The following is a 17994-nucleotide window of genomic DNA, read 5'->3' as shown; positions in this document are numbered from 1 at the left end:
TTTCTTTTTTAGACCGAATCCATGGTTGATAACCTCTCCCTTTAACCCATTTCCTTTATATCAGATATAATCTTTGTTGCTCTGCATTGGACCTGTTCTTGTAGATTTCTACATCTCCTCAAGTGGGATTGATATATGCAATAGAAATTTTTTTATCATTTCCTTGTCTGTGTACTTCAAGTTAGTGTTGTTATTAACTGAGACAAATTATATCTTGAGCAATTCTCTTGGTGTAATGTTTTAGTGATAGGCTAGGTGCTATGTCATTTCCTAAGTCCTTTTCATGAAAAGGCTCCTATGTATGCCTGTTTTTAAGTGTGCGTGTAGCACGTGATTGAGTGTAGCATAAAAAAAAATATATATATATATATATATATATATATATATATATATATATATATATATATATATATATACATATATATATATATATATATATATATATATATATATATATATATATATATATATATATATATCTTTCTTTTTCTTTCTTTCATACTATTCACCATTTCCCGCATTAGCGAGGTAGCGTTAAGAACAGATGACTGGGCTTTTGAGGGAATATCCTCACCTGGCCCCCTTCTCTGTTCCTTCTTTTGGGAAAAAAAATATATATATATATATTTTTTTTTTCCGCTGTCTCCCGTGTTTGCGAGGTAGCGCAAGGAAACAAACGAAAGAAATGGCCCAACCCACCCCCATACACATGTATATACATACGTCCACACACGCAAATATACATACCTACACAGCTTTCCATGGTTCACCCCAGTCACTTCACATGCCCTGATTCAATCCACTGACAGCACGTCAACCCCGGTATACCACATCGATCCAATGCACTCTATTCCTTGCCTGCCTTTCACCCTCCTGCATGTTCAGGCCCCGATCACACAAAATCTTTTTCACTCCATCTTTCCACCTCCAATTTGGTCTCCCACTTCTCCTCGTTCCCTCCACCTCCGACACATATATCCTCTTGGTCAATCTTTCCTCACTCATTCTCTCTATGTGCCCAAACCATTTCAAAACACCCTCTTCTCCTCTCTCAACCACGCTCTTTTTATTTCCACACCTCTCTTACCCTTACGTTACTTACTCGATCAAACCACCTCACACCACACATTGTCCTCAAACATCTCATTTCCAGCACATCCATCCTCCTGCGCACAACTCTATCCATAGCCCACGCCTAGCAACCATACAACATTGTTGGAACCACTATTCCTTCAAACATACCCATTTTTGCTTTCCGAGATAATGTTCTCGACTTCCACACATTCTTCAAGGCTCCCAGGATTTTCGCCCCCTCCCCCACCCTATGATCCACTTCCGCTTCCATGGTTCCATCCGCTGCCAGATCCACTCCCAGATATCTAAAACACTTTACTTCCTCCAGTTTTTCTCCATTCAAACTTACCTCCCAATTGACTTGACCCTCAACCCTACTGTACCTAATAACCTTGCTCTTATTCACATTTACTCTTAACTTTCTTCTTTCACACACTTTACCAAACTCAGTCACCAGCTTCTGCAGTTTCTCACATGAATCAGCCACCAGCGCTGTATCATCAGCGAACAACAACTGACTCACTTCCCAAGCTCTCTCATCCACAACAGACTTCATACTTGCCCCTCTTTCCAAAACTCTTGCATTCACCTCCCTAACAACCCCATCCATAAACAAATTAAACAACCATGGAGACATCACACACCCCTGCCGCAAACCTACATTCACTGAGAACACGTGGGAAGTATTCTTTCTCCCCTATCCCCAGGGATAATATATGAATATATGTGGTTGAGAGCAGAAGAGGGTGTTTTGAAATGGTTTGGTCATATGGAGAGAATGAGTGAGGAAAGATTGACCAAGAGGATATATCTGTCAGAGGTGGAGAGAATGAGAAGTGGGAGACCAAATTGGAGGTGGAAAGATGGAGTGAAAAAGATTTTGAGTGATCGGGGCCTGAACATGCAGGAGGGTGAAAGGCGTGCAAGGAATAGAGTGAATTGGAACGATGTGGTATACCGGGGTCGACGTGCTGTCAATGGATTGAACCAGGGCACGTGAAGCGTCAGGGGTAAACCATGGAAAGTTCTGTGGGGCCTGGATGTGGAAAGGGAGCTATGGTTTCGGTGCATTATTACATGACAGCTAGAGACTGAGTGTGAACGAATGGGGCTTTTGTTGTCTTTTCTTAGCGTTACCTCACACACATGAGGGGGAAGGGTGTTGTTATGCCATGTGTGGCGGGGTGGCGATGGGAATGAATAAAGGTAGACAGTATGAATTATGTACATGGGTACATATGTATATGTCTGTGTGTGTGTATATATATGTATACATTGAGATGTATAGGTATGTATATGTGCTGTGTGTGGACGTGTATGTATATACATGTGTATGTGGGTGGGTTGGGCCATTCTTTCGTCTGTTTCCTTGCACTACCTCGCTAATGCAGGAAACAGCGACTAAGCAAATAAAATAATAAATATATATATATATGCATGCCTGTCAGTTTGGATGAGAATGTAAATGTATTTGTGTATGTTTAGAAGGTGAAAGTGTAGCTACAGAATACAGAATAAATAAGAATCAGTAATATTATTTTTGTCTTCAGTACCTTGTGGATGAAATTTTTTGTGTCCCGTTTGCCATTCTATTCTTAAATTGAGCTTACATTTTTCTGTCACTTATATTTTAGTTAAACCATTACTGAAGCTTTGCTGATAGGAAGCCAGATACACAAAAAAAAGAACATGTTGGGCTCAGTGAAATAAGACCATGATAAATTGTTATTCTTCAAGACATTGTAGATTCTGTTCAAAATTTATGATGGTCTATATCAGTCAAGAATCTGGAAGTGTTTCATTTATAGTACTCTTCCCTAACAATATTAACCCCAGTCCTCCAGCAGAGGTGAATATCAAAACCAGTCAGAGGTAGTCTGCCTGTATGTATTTTGGTCTGTATTCCAGCTGTGAACTTAGGGTATCTGCTGGGTGTTATCTATCTTACAGTATTAGTCCTTCTCTACAGCTAAGAACACTGATTTTACTGGAAGTAAACACTGAATAGTGATTAACAGTCAAGACCCAGAATGGTTGACAGAAATACATGTTGTGCCATTGGTCACTTCTCTCTCTGATATATATTAAATGAGTGATTGTGGGTCATGCTGTAAGGTACCACAAAATTCACTAGATCTAGGAAAGAGTGCTTCAATAGAAATTTAATGCCTGTAACAGCATGCTTACAGAAACAAACTGATAGACTGAGTTTGTAGGTGGCAAATGGATTTTGATACTGATAAGCACAAAATTTTTCACAGCAGGAAAAGCAAAAACACAAGCTAGAGAATGATTTCTGTAGAGTAACACATTGTAAATCAGAAAAAGGGACCTAAGTATAATAATCTCCCATGACCTAAGGCCAAATGATCATCCATAGCAACAGTGAAGAATTCTAAGTCAGTTTTAGGGTTTATGGTTAAGGCATTCAAATCTAAGTCTGAGAAACTAATCCTTAGCCTGCACAGCTCACTGGTACATCGCTACCTTGGAATATTGTTGAATGGTGCTATTCATTATACTTTAAAAAAGTCACAGATGAGGGAGAGAGTTCATTGGCAAGCCCCAAAAGTGATTTGGGCCCAAGAAATAAATCTTGTAAATTTATGGAGCTTTGATAAGAGTGAGTTAGGAGGTGGTCGAACATTTTAATTTGAAAGAAGCTAAGTAGTTTTTCTTCAGCAGCATGATTAATACTGGGAATTATTTATCAATGAGAATGGTGGAAAGGAACATCCAAAATGTTTGAAAATAGATTTGGCAAATACTTCATTTCAAACCCAAGACTGACATTACTTGGTCCTCAATAGACAAGTTTCTGTATTTTTCTATCACAGCCATGAAAGGATTTAATGGACTGTTGCTGTTTGCTATCTTTTGCATTCAAGGTTACCATCAACTTCCATTATGAGTTTCCAGAGCTGGCCACTCTGTTTACCATGCAATGCTGTGACCCACATAAGTCACTGTTCTCACAGTTTATATGTGTGGCAGTAGAACTCCATGCTTTTCTCAATTATTTGTGTGATCTTTTCTTAAATTCTGCCCGTATACGTAATAACAATCAAAAATAGTCCAAGTGATGGCTATGCTTAGTGTTGGGAAAGAGAAGCATATTGCATTTGCCATTAAGCAGAAAGTGGAAACCTTAAGGAATTTGGGTGAGGATGCATCAGTGTGACACTTAAGTATGTTTTATGATGCTGACATGACCATATATAATATACAATGTTTTATAAATGTTTTACATAGTTATATTGCAAAAAAGTTTTGAATTTACAATAGACAAAAAACACACTGCTAAGGTTACAATATTTTCACAGGTTTTGCTCTTTCCACAATTAATATAAATGAAAATCTGCTGAGTACTTGGTTCCAAGGAATGCAGAATTTTCGTATTTACCAAGTTGGATTCCCCTAAAGATTAGTATGACACTACTGTAAAAGCCTTTGGCAAACAGACAACACAAGTTTCCTATGAGAATTTTTCATTTCTGTTAGGGAACAGAAAATAACAGAGTAAAGATTATACATAATACACTTCATCCTTCCCAGACAAAGCATGTAGGTCATGACAGAAAAACAAACAAATCATTAGCAGCTCTGCTCTCCCAGTACTGTTTAAATCAGAGGCCTTTGAAATATGTGTTATTAAATTTTATCCCTAAACTGGGGTCTATGTTTATTTGTCATGATTTATTTCGTGTTCATGAGATTTACTCAAAGGTTAATCTTTTATATTTATTTTTCCATGTTTTTATGTACATTAAAATGTGTAAAAGTTGCACTTAATATTGTTAGAGACTTTCCCTCAGATTCTTTAATTTAGATTCAGGAAAATTACCCCAGTAATGACATATGGGATAGGGATTGTTCCCTTTGCTGCATACCCAAAGTAGCCCTATAGAGCTAATACTCTCATGTCTGCCCTAAGGATTTCTCTACAAACTCTTCTTTATGCTGTCAGATCTCTTAATTTAATCTCTACTAATGTTTCTGCTTCAAGGTTGGTGTTTGTGCTTTCTCTGATATAAACCCCCCATAACTTGCTTCTTGGATCTTGAGTGTCCTAAATGAAATGCCATCTGGCTTAAAATTTCTCAGCCCTCTATGACTTTGCTTATATGCTGCAATTCCTCAATGTATATCTCAGACTATTAGACTTCCTGCCACAAAGCATTGCTCTGATCACATCTATCCACTGATCCTCTATGCAGGAGATTGTAATATAAATCAAGAGGATTAGTTAAGCTCTACCCAGGTCAATCTCAGCAGAACCAAGGCCCTTTCTTTCTCCTGAACAACCTGGAACATAAAACAGATGAGTTCCCAAATGCCATGAACTCTCCCCCATCACACTTGATACCTTTTTTCCTTTTTCCTCCTGAACCTTCCCAATGCACCGACTCTGTTTCTGCTCCCTTGGGTTTCTCTGACTTCAATCTTATTTCTATCACTTTGTTTTATCTTTTGCTTTAACCCCTCAAAATTCCAAATTTGGCTCTTAGGGAGAGCTCAGCTTTCCCTATGCCAATCCATGGGATACGTACTGCTTTGCTGACTGGGATGCTAAATCTTTCTCCCCTAAATCTTGGTCTGATTGGTCATGCTCTAGTGCCACTTGTATCAAGGAAAGACTGTATCAGGCCATAAAACTCTTCACTTCCCCTGAATCCCATTGTTTTCATTTCTGCTCAGAATCACTGCAAACCTGTTATTCATAAGAACAGGCATACCATGAAAATAAGGTGTACTAATTTAACTTCTTTTCCAGACAAATCTCTCTATTCCTTATCCTAAAACATCCCAGTAATCTCTGCAATCTCCCTCTCTTTCAATCTAACCAATTTATAGCCAATTCTCCAAATGATAATTCCCCAATTTTTTGTGCCATATTTTCCTCTAATTCAACTTTATTTGATTTTGCATCTAATTCTCCACCCCATTTCCTTCCCAGTGAACCCCTCCTTTGCTATATTTATATTACACAAGGTCTTCTGTGTATTCCCAGCTCCAAGTAGACAAGGCATGTGATCCACATGGCATAATTCATCTTAGTCTTTAGGGAGTGTGCCTCAATCCTAGCTCCAATCTTTGCATGCCTATTTCATCTGTCTAAAACCCCAGACTCTTCCATCTCCTTGGAAGTAAACCTTTATGTAGCCTATCCCTAATAAAGGAGACTGCTCCAACACTTTCATTTATCTCCCCATTTCATTTACTTCTGCTTTGTCCAAAGTCTTTGAACTGCTTTGTCCAAGTCTTTGAACTTCTTAACTTTCACTTTCTCAAACACTTAGAATCCTTTACTTTATCTGATCACCTTCATAGATTTTACAGAACTAAGTCTAATGATCTCTCCTTTGTGACTTGCTTTTATTCCTCTTCTTTCAGGGATTGAAATACATGTTGGCCATAATATCTTCCTCTGTGTAGTATCCTGGAAACCCCACACACTCAACATCTCAAAGGATACTTCCAAAATCTGGGATTGTTGTTTAGGTACTATCATTTTTTCTTGTGGATTATTTATTGTCCACCGACATATTAGCAAAACCGGAGTCACAAGCCTCCCATATCATTACTTCTGGCATCATTGCTCTTCAATCATCCCTATCTGTATGCTGCAATGTTGCTGCTCTCTTTCTGTTCTACAGGTATTATTTTGACCACTGCTCCCATGAGTTGTCTGCATGTGTCCTGCTACCAAGGCATGGACCCATGGCACGTATCTGGCTGCTACATTTCATGATGTGAGTGGTGACCAGCTACTCGAGGATTGACTTTCATGATACCTCCTGCTTCTTCAAACAGCAAGACTATGGAATTCTCCTCTTCCTTGTGTTTTTTCCCTCTTGTTTGACCTTTGTACCTTTGAGTCAAGTCTATAAACATCTTCAGAACCAAAATCAGTATCTACATTTTACCTACCTATTGCCAAACAGGTAATAGTACTGTCTTAAGACTTTTATTTCCCTGGTGATACAGATCAGAAAATTACTCAGCCAAGCCTCTCAGAACATGCATAGTAACACTGTCCAGGCAACGCAACTAGACCTTAACACTAAAAACCCAACATAGAATTGGCAGCTGCTTAGATATATCTTTTAAAGGACAGACAGCCACAAGCAACCTTTTCAGACAAGTAAATCTGCCATCTGGTCCTTAGTCCTTAGTGACAGATGTCGTTAGTGATGACCTTTGCTGAAAACCAGAGACACCAGTGGATGACAAGGAGAGGTTCTTGCACTTCCTTTGGATAAAGAAACGCTTTGCCTCACAGATAAAATACTTGCAGTAATTACAGGCAATGACAAATGCTGAGGAGTCTGAGGAAGGAGAATTTTCTGATCCTGATCCTTTACCTGAATGGCAACCGTGGTATTCGGGAGACAGTCTTTCAGCCACAGAACATCTAAGTTTGGAGCTTCGAGCCGTGCCACGATTGTAGAGGTTTCAATAGATGTTCTAAGCCCCAAACAAAATGTCCCGGGTACCCTACAAGCTTAGTCCAACCCTGGTTGTAAATCAGGTCTGTAGAACCTCAAAACAGTTGTATTACAACCTTTTACCTACAAGTCTATAATAACCAGCGTTGTTGTTAGGATATCATTGTATCCTATACTTGGAAGATGCCGTTAGCACGGAGAACGTGACATCATAAACTACTCGATATATAATGAAGTCAGCTATGGATTCTGGCTGATTTAATGACTCTGGTTTTCTACAAAGCTCTCTATGATAAACTAAATAGGTAGTGGGTAAGTTCAAAATGGGGCAGGGGATGTTAATCGTTCCAAATCTATATGGAACCCACAGAAAAGTTCTGTACGAGGGAATCCAGGATGATTCCTGTTGAGAAGTATTTACATGTAGAGTGTTAATTTTCTGTCTGAAGCTTATATGAGATAGCAATATAAAGACGGCGCTCAATCTAGACATTTAGCCTAAAAATTAGCGGCAGGGAAGCACTCATTTGCCGGGGTTTTCTCAGTTATGATGAAATATGGAGAAAAATGTTGCTATCCAGGATGGGAAAAATCTGCAAGGCTCCCCAAAGACCGGTACTTTCAAGGATGGGGCTGCGGGGATGCAAATTATTATGTCCAGTGGCATTAAGATAACCTAGATATTAATTCTCATCAAAATAGGCATTATTTTGGGACTGGATTGATTAGATTAGCAGACTATTTGCTCTATTTTTGCTGTACTGTTCGATATGCATATTCCTATATTGTTGGTCTACATGTGCACTAATGATGCCATGAGCCTTTGAGTCTGACAGGATGCTGCCCCCCGATCCCCTTCACTGAAGTATCATATTGCTACCGTTGATAGCGAGTAATGTAAAGGGTAGCGGTCCTATATTTCTTCAGGCGAAGGGACCTTGAGAGTTGTGTTCGAGCAAGACCTCGCGAATTTTTGGGTGGGGTCCTAGTTTTCTTAGAAATAAGGAAAAAATCTGGGAGAGGATTTTTTTTTTTTTTAGCAGAATGTACAACCTAACTCAACCCTTATGATTCTCAAGGCAACATAAGTCGCTAACCCTTTCAAGGTTTTGGATAAACTTTGATTAAATGAATATGGAACCACTCTAAGGGGTTATTAATATATCATATCATATTGTTTTTAGCTCACTTTTGACACAAAAATCTTCCCAACATTGATAGAAAATTTACTTGGGCTATTTTCTTAAGATTAGATATTCTATTTTACAATAACAGAATGTAAATATTTGTATATATAGTCCTTGCATTTCTCGTTCTTGAATGTGATTGGTCGGCGTATAGTGATCCGGATGCTGATTGGCCGAACATATCCCTTCTGGGGTAGGCCCTAACTCTTGTAGATTCACTGCATTTTACTAGTGCCTCAGCAAGTTGGGATTAAGAATGGCAGAAACTCAATTGTGGTGTACGCACGCAAAGAATAATAGGTTCTGTGATGAGGGTGTCCCTACGGTAACCTCTGATGATCAGGTAAGGGAAAAGGTTTTGTCGAATTGACATTTTATAGTTTAGGCAAAAATCAAAGTTTTGATTAATAATAATGTATGTGAGAAGCCCTCAGCAAGTAAAGGACAGAAAGGTGAAATATTACTTTAGGAATATCACATAAATCTTTTGGACTTCAGAGACATGTATATTATTGAGTCCTTACAGGCTGCAGAGGTGATTCAGACTGTGGCTGTGATTCGGTGGTTTTATATATATATATATATATATATATATATATATATATATATATATATATATTGTACAGAAAAGTATAGAGGCTTCAAAGAAACACTAATAGGAATGTGCTCCAGAAGATAGAATTTGATGAAAGCTGTACCAGTGGATTCCTATCACTCAGTGGAGTTGATAACTACAGAAGTGTATTTTTTTCCCGTGTAGCTCCTCCTACTCCTGGTAGACGATTCACTTGTTGTCAGATGATGACACTATACTGTAGCAGATTCGAGTGAGAAGCAGCAGAAGCTCATGTCTAAGTTCAGGAGAATGTTTAAAGGCTGAAAGTTGGGTAATTTTCTAGTTTATGGATGTCACCTTTTTGAATTCTAGAAATCAACTGAATTTTATAGAATGCATCATTACAGTGTTTAGAGATTATATGGGGTGTGGGATTGTTGATGCAGCACTTGTAACTCCATCATTTTTAAGATTTTGTAAAGTAGGCAGGGCTTTGAAGTAGAGGGAGTTGTGGGGTTAAAACATTCAAAATCAACATTGAACAGTTTGAATTATGCATTTGTGACACTTTTGTTGAACTTTTGCCAATAGCCAATTCATTCTGCAGTCCCTCAGCACAAGGCACAGTATTACCATAGTATATGGGAATCCTATCTCATAATTCTTATTTCCATCTCAGTTATTGTTTCTGTGTTCTAATATTGATGGTGCCTAATATGTACATTGGTGTAAAAATGAAGGATTACAAAAGAATTACTATTGTATGGTGATTGATTTTATTTTCTCTTTTCAAGGTCAGAGTGGAAGAAAGTGTGGCTGCCATGTATAACACCTACTTGTTTGACAAGGATGGGACAAGTAAACCCATTTTACATCGAGAAAGACATATTTCCTATCTAAAAAAGGGACTCAGAAATCTTCCGGAGGGTTTTGTGGTGAGTTTTGTTTAGTTATGTATATATTTATTTATTTATTTTTTTTTTTTTATACTTTGTCGCTGTCTCCCGCGTTTGCGAGGTAGCGCAAGGAAACAGACGAAAGAAATGGCCCAACCCACCCCCATACACATGTATATACATACGTCCTCACACGCAAATATACATACCTACACAGCTTTCCATGGTTTACCCCAGACGCTTCACATGCCTTGATTCAATCCACTGACAGCACGTCAGCCCCGGTATACCACATCGCTCCAATTCACTCTATTCCTTGCCCTCCTTTCACCCTCCTGCATGTTCAGGCCCCGATCACACAAAATCTTTTTCACTCCATCTTTCCACCTCCAAATTTGGTCTCCCTCTTCTCCTTGTTCCCTCCACCTCCGACACATATATCCTCTTGGTCAATCTTTCCTCACTCATCCTCTCCATGTGCCCAAACCACTTCAAAACACCCTCTTCTGCTCTCTCAACCATGCTCTTTTTATTTCCACACATCTCTCTTACCCTTACGTTACTCACTCGATCAAACCACCTCACACCACACATTGTCCTCAGACATCTCATTTCCAGCACATCCATCCTCCTGCGCACAACTCTATCCATAGCCCACGCCTCGCAACCATACAACATTGTTGGAACCACTATTCCTTCAAACATACCCATTTTTGCTTTCCGAGATAATGTTCTCGACTTCCACACATTCTTCAAGGCCCCCAGAATTTTCGCCCCCTCCCCCACCCTATGATCCACTTCCGCTTCCATGGTTCCATCCGCTGCCAGATCCACTCCCAGATATCTAAAACACTTCACTTCCTCCAGTTTTTCTCCATTCAAACTCACCTCCCAATTGACTTGACCCTCAACCCTACTGTACCTAATAACCTTGCTCTTATTCACATTTACTCTTAACTTTCTTCTTCCACACACTTTACCAAACTCAGTCACCAGCTTCTGCAGTTTCTCACATGAATCAGCCACCAGCGCTGTGTCATCAGCGAACAACAACTGACTCACTTCCCAAGCTCTCTCATCCCCAACAGACTTCATACTTGCCCCTCTTTCCAAAACTCTTGCATTTACCTCCCTAACAACCCCATCCATAAACAAATTAAACAACCATGGAGACATCACACACCCCTGCCGCAAACCTACATTCACTGAGAACCAATCACTTTCCTCTCTTCCTACACGTACACATGCCTTACATCCTCGATAAAAACTTTTCACTGCTTCTAACAACTTTCCTCCCACACCATATATTCTTAATACCTTCCACAGAGCATCTCTGTCAACTCTATCATATTTATTTATATATTTATTTATATATTTATTTTATTTATTACACTTTGTCACTGTCTCCCGTGTTAGCGAGGTAGCACGAGGAAACAGACGAAAGAATGGCCCTACCCACCCACATACACATGTATATACATACACGCCCACATATACATACCTGTACATTTCAACGTATACATACACAAACATATACATAAGTATACATGTACATATTCATACTTGCTGCCTTCATCCATTTCCGTTGCCACCCCGCCATACATGAAATGGCATCCCCCCGCCCACACACAAGGTAGTGCTAGGAAAAGATAACAAAGGCCACATTCGTTCACACTCAGTCTCTAGCTGTCATGTGTAATGCACCAAAACCACAGCTCCCTTTCCACATCTAGGCCCCACAAAACTTTCCATGGTTTACCCCAGACGCTTCACATGCCCTGGTTCAATCCATTGACAGCACGTCTACCCTGGTGTACCACATTGTTCCAATTCACTCTATTCCTTGCACGCTTTTCCCCCTACTGTATGCATTGTCCTCAAACATTTCACTTCCAACACATCCACCTTTCTCCACACAGCCTTATCTATATTCCATGCCTCATATCCATATAATATTGTTGGAACTACTGTTCCTTCAAACATACCCATTTTTGCCCTCCCAGATAACATTCTCTCTTTCCACACATTCCTCAGTGCTCTCAGAACCTTTGCCCCCTCCCCCAGCATATGACACTTCCACATCCATGGTTTCATTTGCTACCATGTCCACTCCTAGATATCTAAAACTTTTCACCTCCAGTTTTTCTCTGATCAAACTTACACCCCAGCTAACTTGTCCCTCGAACTTACTGAATGTAATAATCTTGCTTTTATTCACATTCACTTTCAACTTTCTCCTATCACACACTCTTCCAAACTCAACCACCAGCTAATGCAGTTTCTCCCTAGAATCTGCTGCCAGTGTTGTATTATTAATAAACAGCAACTGTCTCACTTCTCAGGCCCTCTCATCTCCCACAGACTGCATACTTGCCCCCTCTCCAAGACTCTCGCATTTTGCTTCCTTACCACCGTATCAGTAAACCAATTAAACAACCATGGTGACATCACACACCCCTGCCACAGACATACCTTCACTTGGAACTGTTTACTTTCCTTTCTTCCTACTTGCACACAGCCATAAACTTTTGATAAAAACTTACTAATGCTTATAGCAGCTTACCTCCCACACCATATATTCTTAAGACCTTCCACAAAGTATCTCTATCAACCCTATCATAAGCCTTCTCCAGATCCATAGATACCACATATGCCTTCTGATACATAAATGCCACATTCAAATCTATCTTTTTCAGATATTTCTCATGGACATTCTTTAAAGTAAACACCTGAATATGCATCCTCTCCCACTTCTGAAATCACATTGCTCCTCACCAGTCTGATGCTCTGTACATACCTTCACCCTCTCAGTCAGTACCCTCCCATACAATTTACCAGGTTTCTTTTTTTTTTTTTCTTTCAAACTATTTGCCATTTCCCGCGTTAGCGAGGTAGCGTTAAGAACAGAGGACTGGGCCTTTGAGGGAATATCCTCACCTGGCCCCCTTCTTTGTTACTTCTTTTGGAAAATTAAAAAAAAAAAAATGAGAGGGGAGGATTTCCAGCCCCCCGCTCCCTCCCCTTTTAGTCGCCTTCTACGACACGCAGGGAATACGTGGGAAGTATTCTTTCTCCCCTATCCCCAGGGATAAATTTACCAGGTATACTCAACAGACTTATACCTCCGTAGTTTGAACACTCATCTTTATCCCCTTGCCATTATACAATGGCATTATACATTCATTCTGCCAATTCTCAAGCTATATATATGGTATGATGATAAACAGTTAAAGTCTGTTCTCTAAGTTGGCTTTTTTTTGCTTGTGTAACTCACCTTTTACACTGATATTATTGGGTCTTGTTAGATATCAGTTAACTGTACAGTTGTAGATTCAGTTTCTATCATAGATATAGTTCCTTTAAAGATATTGTTTTATTTTTCATGATTGTTTTTCATATAGTGTTAATATAAGTTCATATAGAGTAGATATAAGTTGGAGTGGTAAATGATGGGAGTTGATTAAGTGCCCTTAAATACCTAGTATCTTTCCAGTGTCTTTCAGTGTTATTAGATTTTTTCTCTTTGCAGAGTTTGGATGCTAGCCGACCATGGATAGTGTACTGGGCTGTACATGCATTAGAACTTTTAGATGTGAGGTTGACAGATGATGAAGCAGCTGGCATTATAGATTTCCTTCAGCATTGCCAGAACCCAACAGGTGGTTTTGGAGGTGGTCCAGGCCAATATTCTCACTTAGCACCAACATATGCTGCAATTAATGCTCTTGTCATTATTGGTACCAAGGAAGCTTATGATACAATTAACAGGTAACAAAACTCTTTTTCATGGTATTGAGCCTTTTTACAGCTTATTAGAAATTGGAAAAATAAAATTTTATTCCATCCTAACTATACTGTTCTCATGGCTGTCAACTCTTTCAGTTCAGTATGTTATGCAGGTAGGTGTCATCCATCTATGTACCTCCATTCCAAATCACGTGCACATAGTTTAGCTGTACATTAACTCTTCCAGCACCTTTGCAAAAATTTATGAGTACGGTATTGTACAGGATGAAGGAACCTCATCATATTGTGGTTATGCTGAAGCCCCTGCAATATATCCAAATTTTCCTTATGTCACAGTTTCCATGTTTTAATGGTATGTTAGAGTCAGCAGAATTCCAGCTTGGCTCTTCTTTTTCTTTCTCCAGTCCTAGACTCTTATTGTCTGTTGTGCCTCATTCTCAGTGAACTCATGATAGGTTTTTCAGGACAACTCTTTTGTGAAATGAGGTGGTATGTATGTAGGTTCTCTCAACCAAAATGACATAAAGTCTGTTAGGAGTCAGTTGATGACAAAGCAGCCTCTTAAACCCTGCATTAGTGAGCCTAGATATTAGAACATGATTTGTGTAATGGAGTATGACACACTTCCCATGCTAGTTTTTTATTGTTTTATTATGTATTTTGTTTGATATTTTAGGTTTTTTAAAGAAAAATAGCTTTTATTGAAATAAGGATTTGAATGGAAATTATGAAAAATATTAATTAGACTGGAAGAAGTAAGAGAATTTAAGTATCTCGGAGCTGTCTTGGGTAAGTGTCATCATATGGAAAGAGATATAAGGGAGAGAGCAATACAGGGTAGAATAGTCATTAGGCCCCTTTATAGAATAAGGAAGGATAGAGGTGTAAGTATGGAAGTGAATAGAGGATTATGGGACAGCGTAGTCCTCCCAAGCCTGACCTATGCAGCTGGAACATGGACTTAGAATAAGTCACAGAGGTCAAGAATGCAGGCTGTGGAAATAAGCTATTTGAGTAGAGTATGTAGTGTGATTAGATGGAATGAAGAAAGTAATGGAAGAGTGTATGAGAGATGTGGTATGGCAAGGAATGCAGAGGGAGTGAATTGTGGAGTGGTAGAATGGGTGAAATGTAATACTTTGAGGTGGTTTGGGCATGTCGAAAGAATGCAAGACTCGGAGTTTATAAGGAGATAGTATGATTATACAATTAAAGGGGTTGGTGTGAGTGTAAGACCACCTGTGGCATGGGCAAATAGGTGGAGGAATACTGGAGGGAGAGAAATAGTGGAAGAATGCATGGAATGGCATAAGCAAGGGAAGCATGTAAGAACAGGGATAAGTGGAAACTCTTTTGCCGTGGCCACCCCTTGATGGTAGTTCCAGGAGGGAACAGGCATCAGAGATATAGATAGAAAGGCTTTTCCTCACTTTATTTTACTCGATTCTCATCACCTGAGGTGTTGTAAAGTAATCAACATAAAACTGTTCAGTATACAGAGCTGGTCATAGATTTTACTCATTTAGTACGGCTGAGTGTGCATTACCTCAGGTATCAGGAAAAGGTGTTTGTCTCCTTCCATTGTGAACAGGCAGCTGATATTTCCAAAATTTATATGCTGGGCTTTCTGTACTTCTCCCACACTAATGGAAACTTATATGAGATGGGGAAATAGAAAGCAAGGAGTTCCATAGTTTAGTGGAAGGAAAGAAGTAGATGTAAGTAGGCCATTGCTCAAGTTGCCAAAGCTCACTGCATTGATTGTGGGGATGTGATGGCTTGTTAGGTGCTGTTACTTTGTCAGAGGAATTGGGCATGGGTTTTAGATGTATAGTTATGCTGGATGGCTAGCATATTTTATGGTTCTATGGTAATTTGGTATGAGCCAGAGATTATGATACTGGTGATTTCCATTTCATTTTACTATCTCTAAGTATAACATACCTTTTTCTCTCTTGTAACGTTACAGGGAAAAACTTCAAGAATTCCTTTGGAAAATGCGTACAGATGAAGGAGCTTTCCGCATGCATGAAGGTGGAGAAGTTGACATACGTGGTGTTTATTGTGCAGTATCTGTTGCGCGGCTCACCAATACATTTACGGACAGTCTTTTCTCTGGAACTCCTCTTTGGATAATGCGGTAAGACTTGTTTCAGTTTAACTACTTCACATTTTCATTTATCCCTGGGTTGGGGAAAGAAATTGTACTTCCATGTTTTTTGTGCCTTGTAAAAGGCACCTGAGAGTGGTAGGAGTAGGGGCCTGAAAACCCCTCCTTGTTTTTGAATTTTTATAAGATGGAATAAAAGGAGCCAAGGGAGTAGTGCTCATTCTCTTTGAAGACTCAGGCTGGGATGGCAAATAAGTGTGTGGATCTAAAAACGAGATGAAAAGAAAGGTGAGGTAGGTATTATGTTTGAGGAAAGGAACCTGGATGTTCTGGTTTTGACTGAAACAAATCTCTGGGTTAAAGGGAAAGAATTGTTTGGGAATATCCTAAAAGTTAAGTCAGGGTCTGGTATAAGGGTAAATGCTGAAGCGAGAGTTATAGGAATGTGTGAAAAACTGTTAGTAAGCTGCATACAGGTGTGAGTAAAAATGAAATTGTATTTTGAAAGATGGGTGATTATTAGTGCCTTTGCACCAGCCCTTGAGATGTTGAGCGGTAAGTGTTTTAGGAGCAGCTGAGTGTGTGACAGCAATCTTGATGCAAGAGAATGGGTATTAGTGGTGTGTGATTTGAATGCAAAAACGAGTAATGTTGCAATTGAGGGCATGATTGAGGGGCACGGGAAACCCAGTTCAGTAAACTCTTGATTTGACAGACTGATCAGGGGAGGAGGTTTCCTTTGATGCTGAAAGTCTGTTAAATTGAGAATGTAACCTATATTCCATTTTTTGATATAGTGTACGGTTCGCTTTCTTTCTTTTAACTCTATCGCTTGATGCCATTTTGAATTGTAAGGATTGTAAAATTATTTAATAAATAGTCACCAACCTCTATACAGCCTGACTGCATGTTAGCTTTTGGCAGACTGAGACCTAAACAAAGCAATTATACCCCACACTACCAAAAAACAAGTGCAATATGAAATGCACATGTGTCATTTGAGATTTGTAAATTTTTAAAAATTCTTAAAATTATTATCAAATAATGTATTGTTGTTTGCCCAGTCCATGAGATGCAAAATCCATTTTATTGGTGTCCAGTAAATCGAGGGTTTACTGAACTATGAATAAGAATGGTGAACAGCTTGTGGAATTTGTTGAGAAAGGACTGGTGATTGGGAACACCTTGTTTGAAAAGAGGGATATGCGTGAATATTCATGGGTGAAAAGAAAGATGGGAAGAGTGCATTAGTGGATTAGATACTAATTGTTAGACATGCAGAAGAGAGACTCTTGGATATGAATGTTTTGAAAGGGGCAGCTGGTGGCATGTCGTATCATAACCTGGTGGAGGCAAGAATAAAGAGTTGAAGAGGTTTTCAAAAAAGAGGGAAGGATATTAGCAAGAAGAGGGTGGAGGAATTAAGTAAGCTTGGAAAAGAGATGTGTATTAAGAAACAGCAGGAGAGATTGGGTGTGAAGTGGCAAATGGCAAGAGTAAACAAAGCAAGAGGAGGGGTTGAGGAGTGGAAGATATACAGGGAAGCAATGTTGGCATGTGCAAGAGAAGATTGTGACATGCAGGAGGAGGGAATTGGGCTGGTGTAACATGGTAGTTAGTAGTTGCTAGTCAAAGAAGGAAAAGAGATGTTTAGTCAGTACTTACAGGGAAGGAGTGCAAAAATTTGGGAGTTGTACAAGAGAAAGCAGCAACAGAACAAGAGGAAGGTGCAGGGGTTGAGAAATGGGGCATGAGTATTGGGATGAGTGAGTATCACTAAACCTCAGGGAGAACAAGTTGTTTTGGAAGGAGGTTCATAGGAAAGGTTGATCTGTGGCAGGGATATATGATGTCACCATGGTTGTATGATTTGTTTATGAATTTTGTGGTGAGGAAGGTAAATGTAAAGGTCTTGGTGAAAATGGAAAGTATACATACTGAGGTAGCCTGGGGAGTGAGTCAATTGTTTTTAGCT

General features: G+C 39.3%; 1 protein-coding gene across 1 annotated transcript in view; it reads left to right on the top strand.

Annotated features, from left to right (window-relative positions):
• The first annotated feature begins 8866 nt into the window (after positions 1-8866).
• Fntb (Farnesyl transferase beta subunit) overlaps positions 8867-17994 on the top strand; it is a 31970-nt gene continuing 22842 nt past the window's right edge. The window contains exons 1-4 of the mRNA XM_071663927.1: positions 8867-9053; positions 10061-10201; positions 13692-13930; positions 15879-16049. Of these exons, the coding sequence (XP_071520028.1) occupies positions 8967-9053; positions 10061-10201; positions 13692-13930; positions 15879-16049 (638 nt within the window). The 5' untranslated portion in view covers positions 8867-8966. The remainder of the gene's footprint in view (positions 9054-10060; positions 10202-13691; positions 13931-15878; positions 16050-17994) is intronic.

Source organism: Panulirus ornatus, chromosome 8, assembly GCF_036320965.1.
Source record: "Panulirus ornatus isolate Po-2019 chromosome 8, ASM3632096v1, whole genome shotgun sequence".
Classification (NCBI taxonomy): domain Eukaryota; kingdom Metazoa; phylum Arthropoda; class Malacostraca; order Decapoda; family Palinuridae; genus Panulirus; species Panulirus ornatus.
The sequence above is the reverse complement of the archived record's forward strand: the minus strand, read 5'-3'. Positions and strand labels throughout refer to the sequence as shown.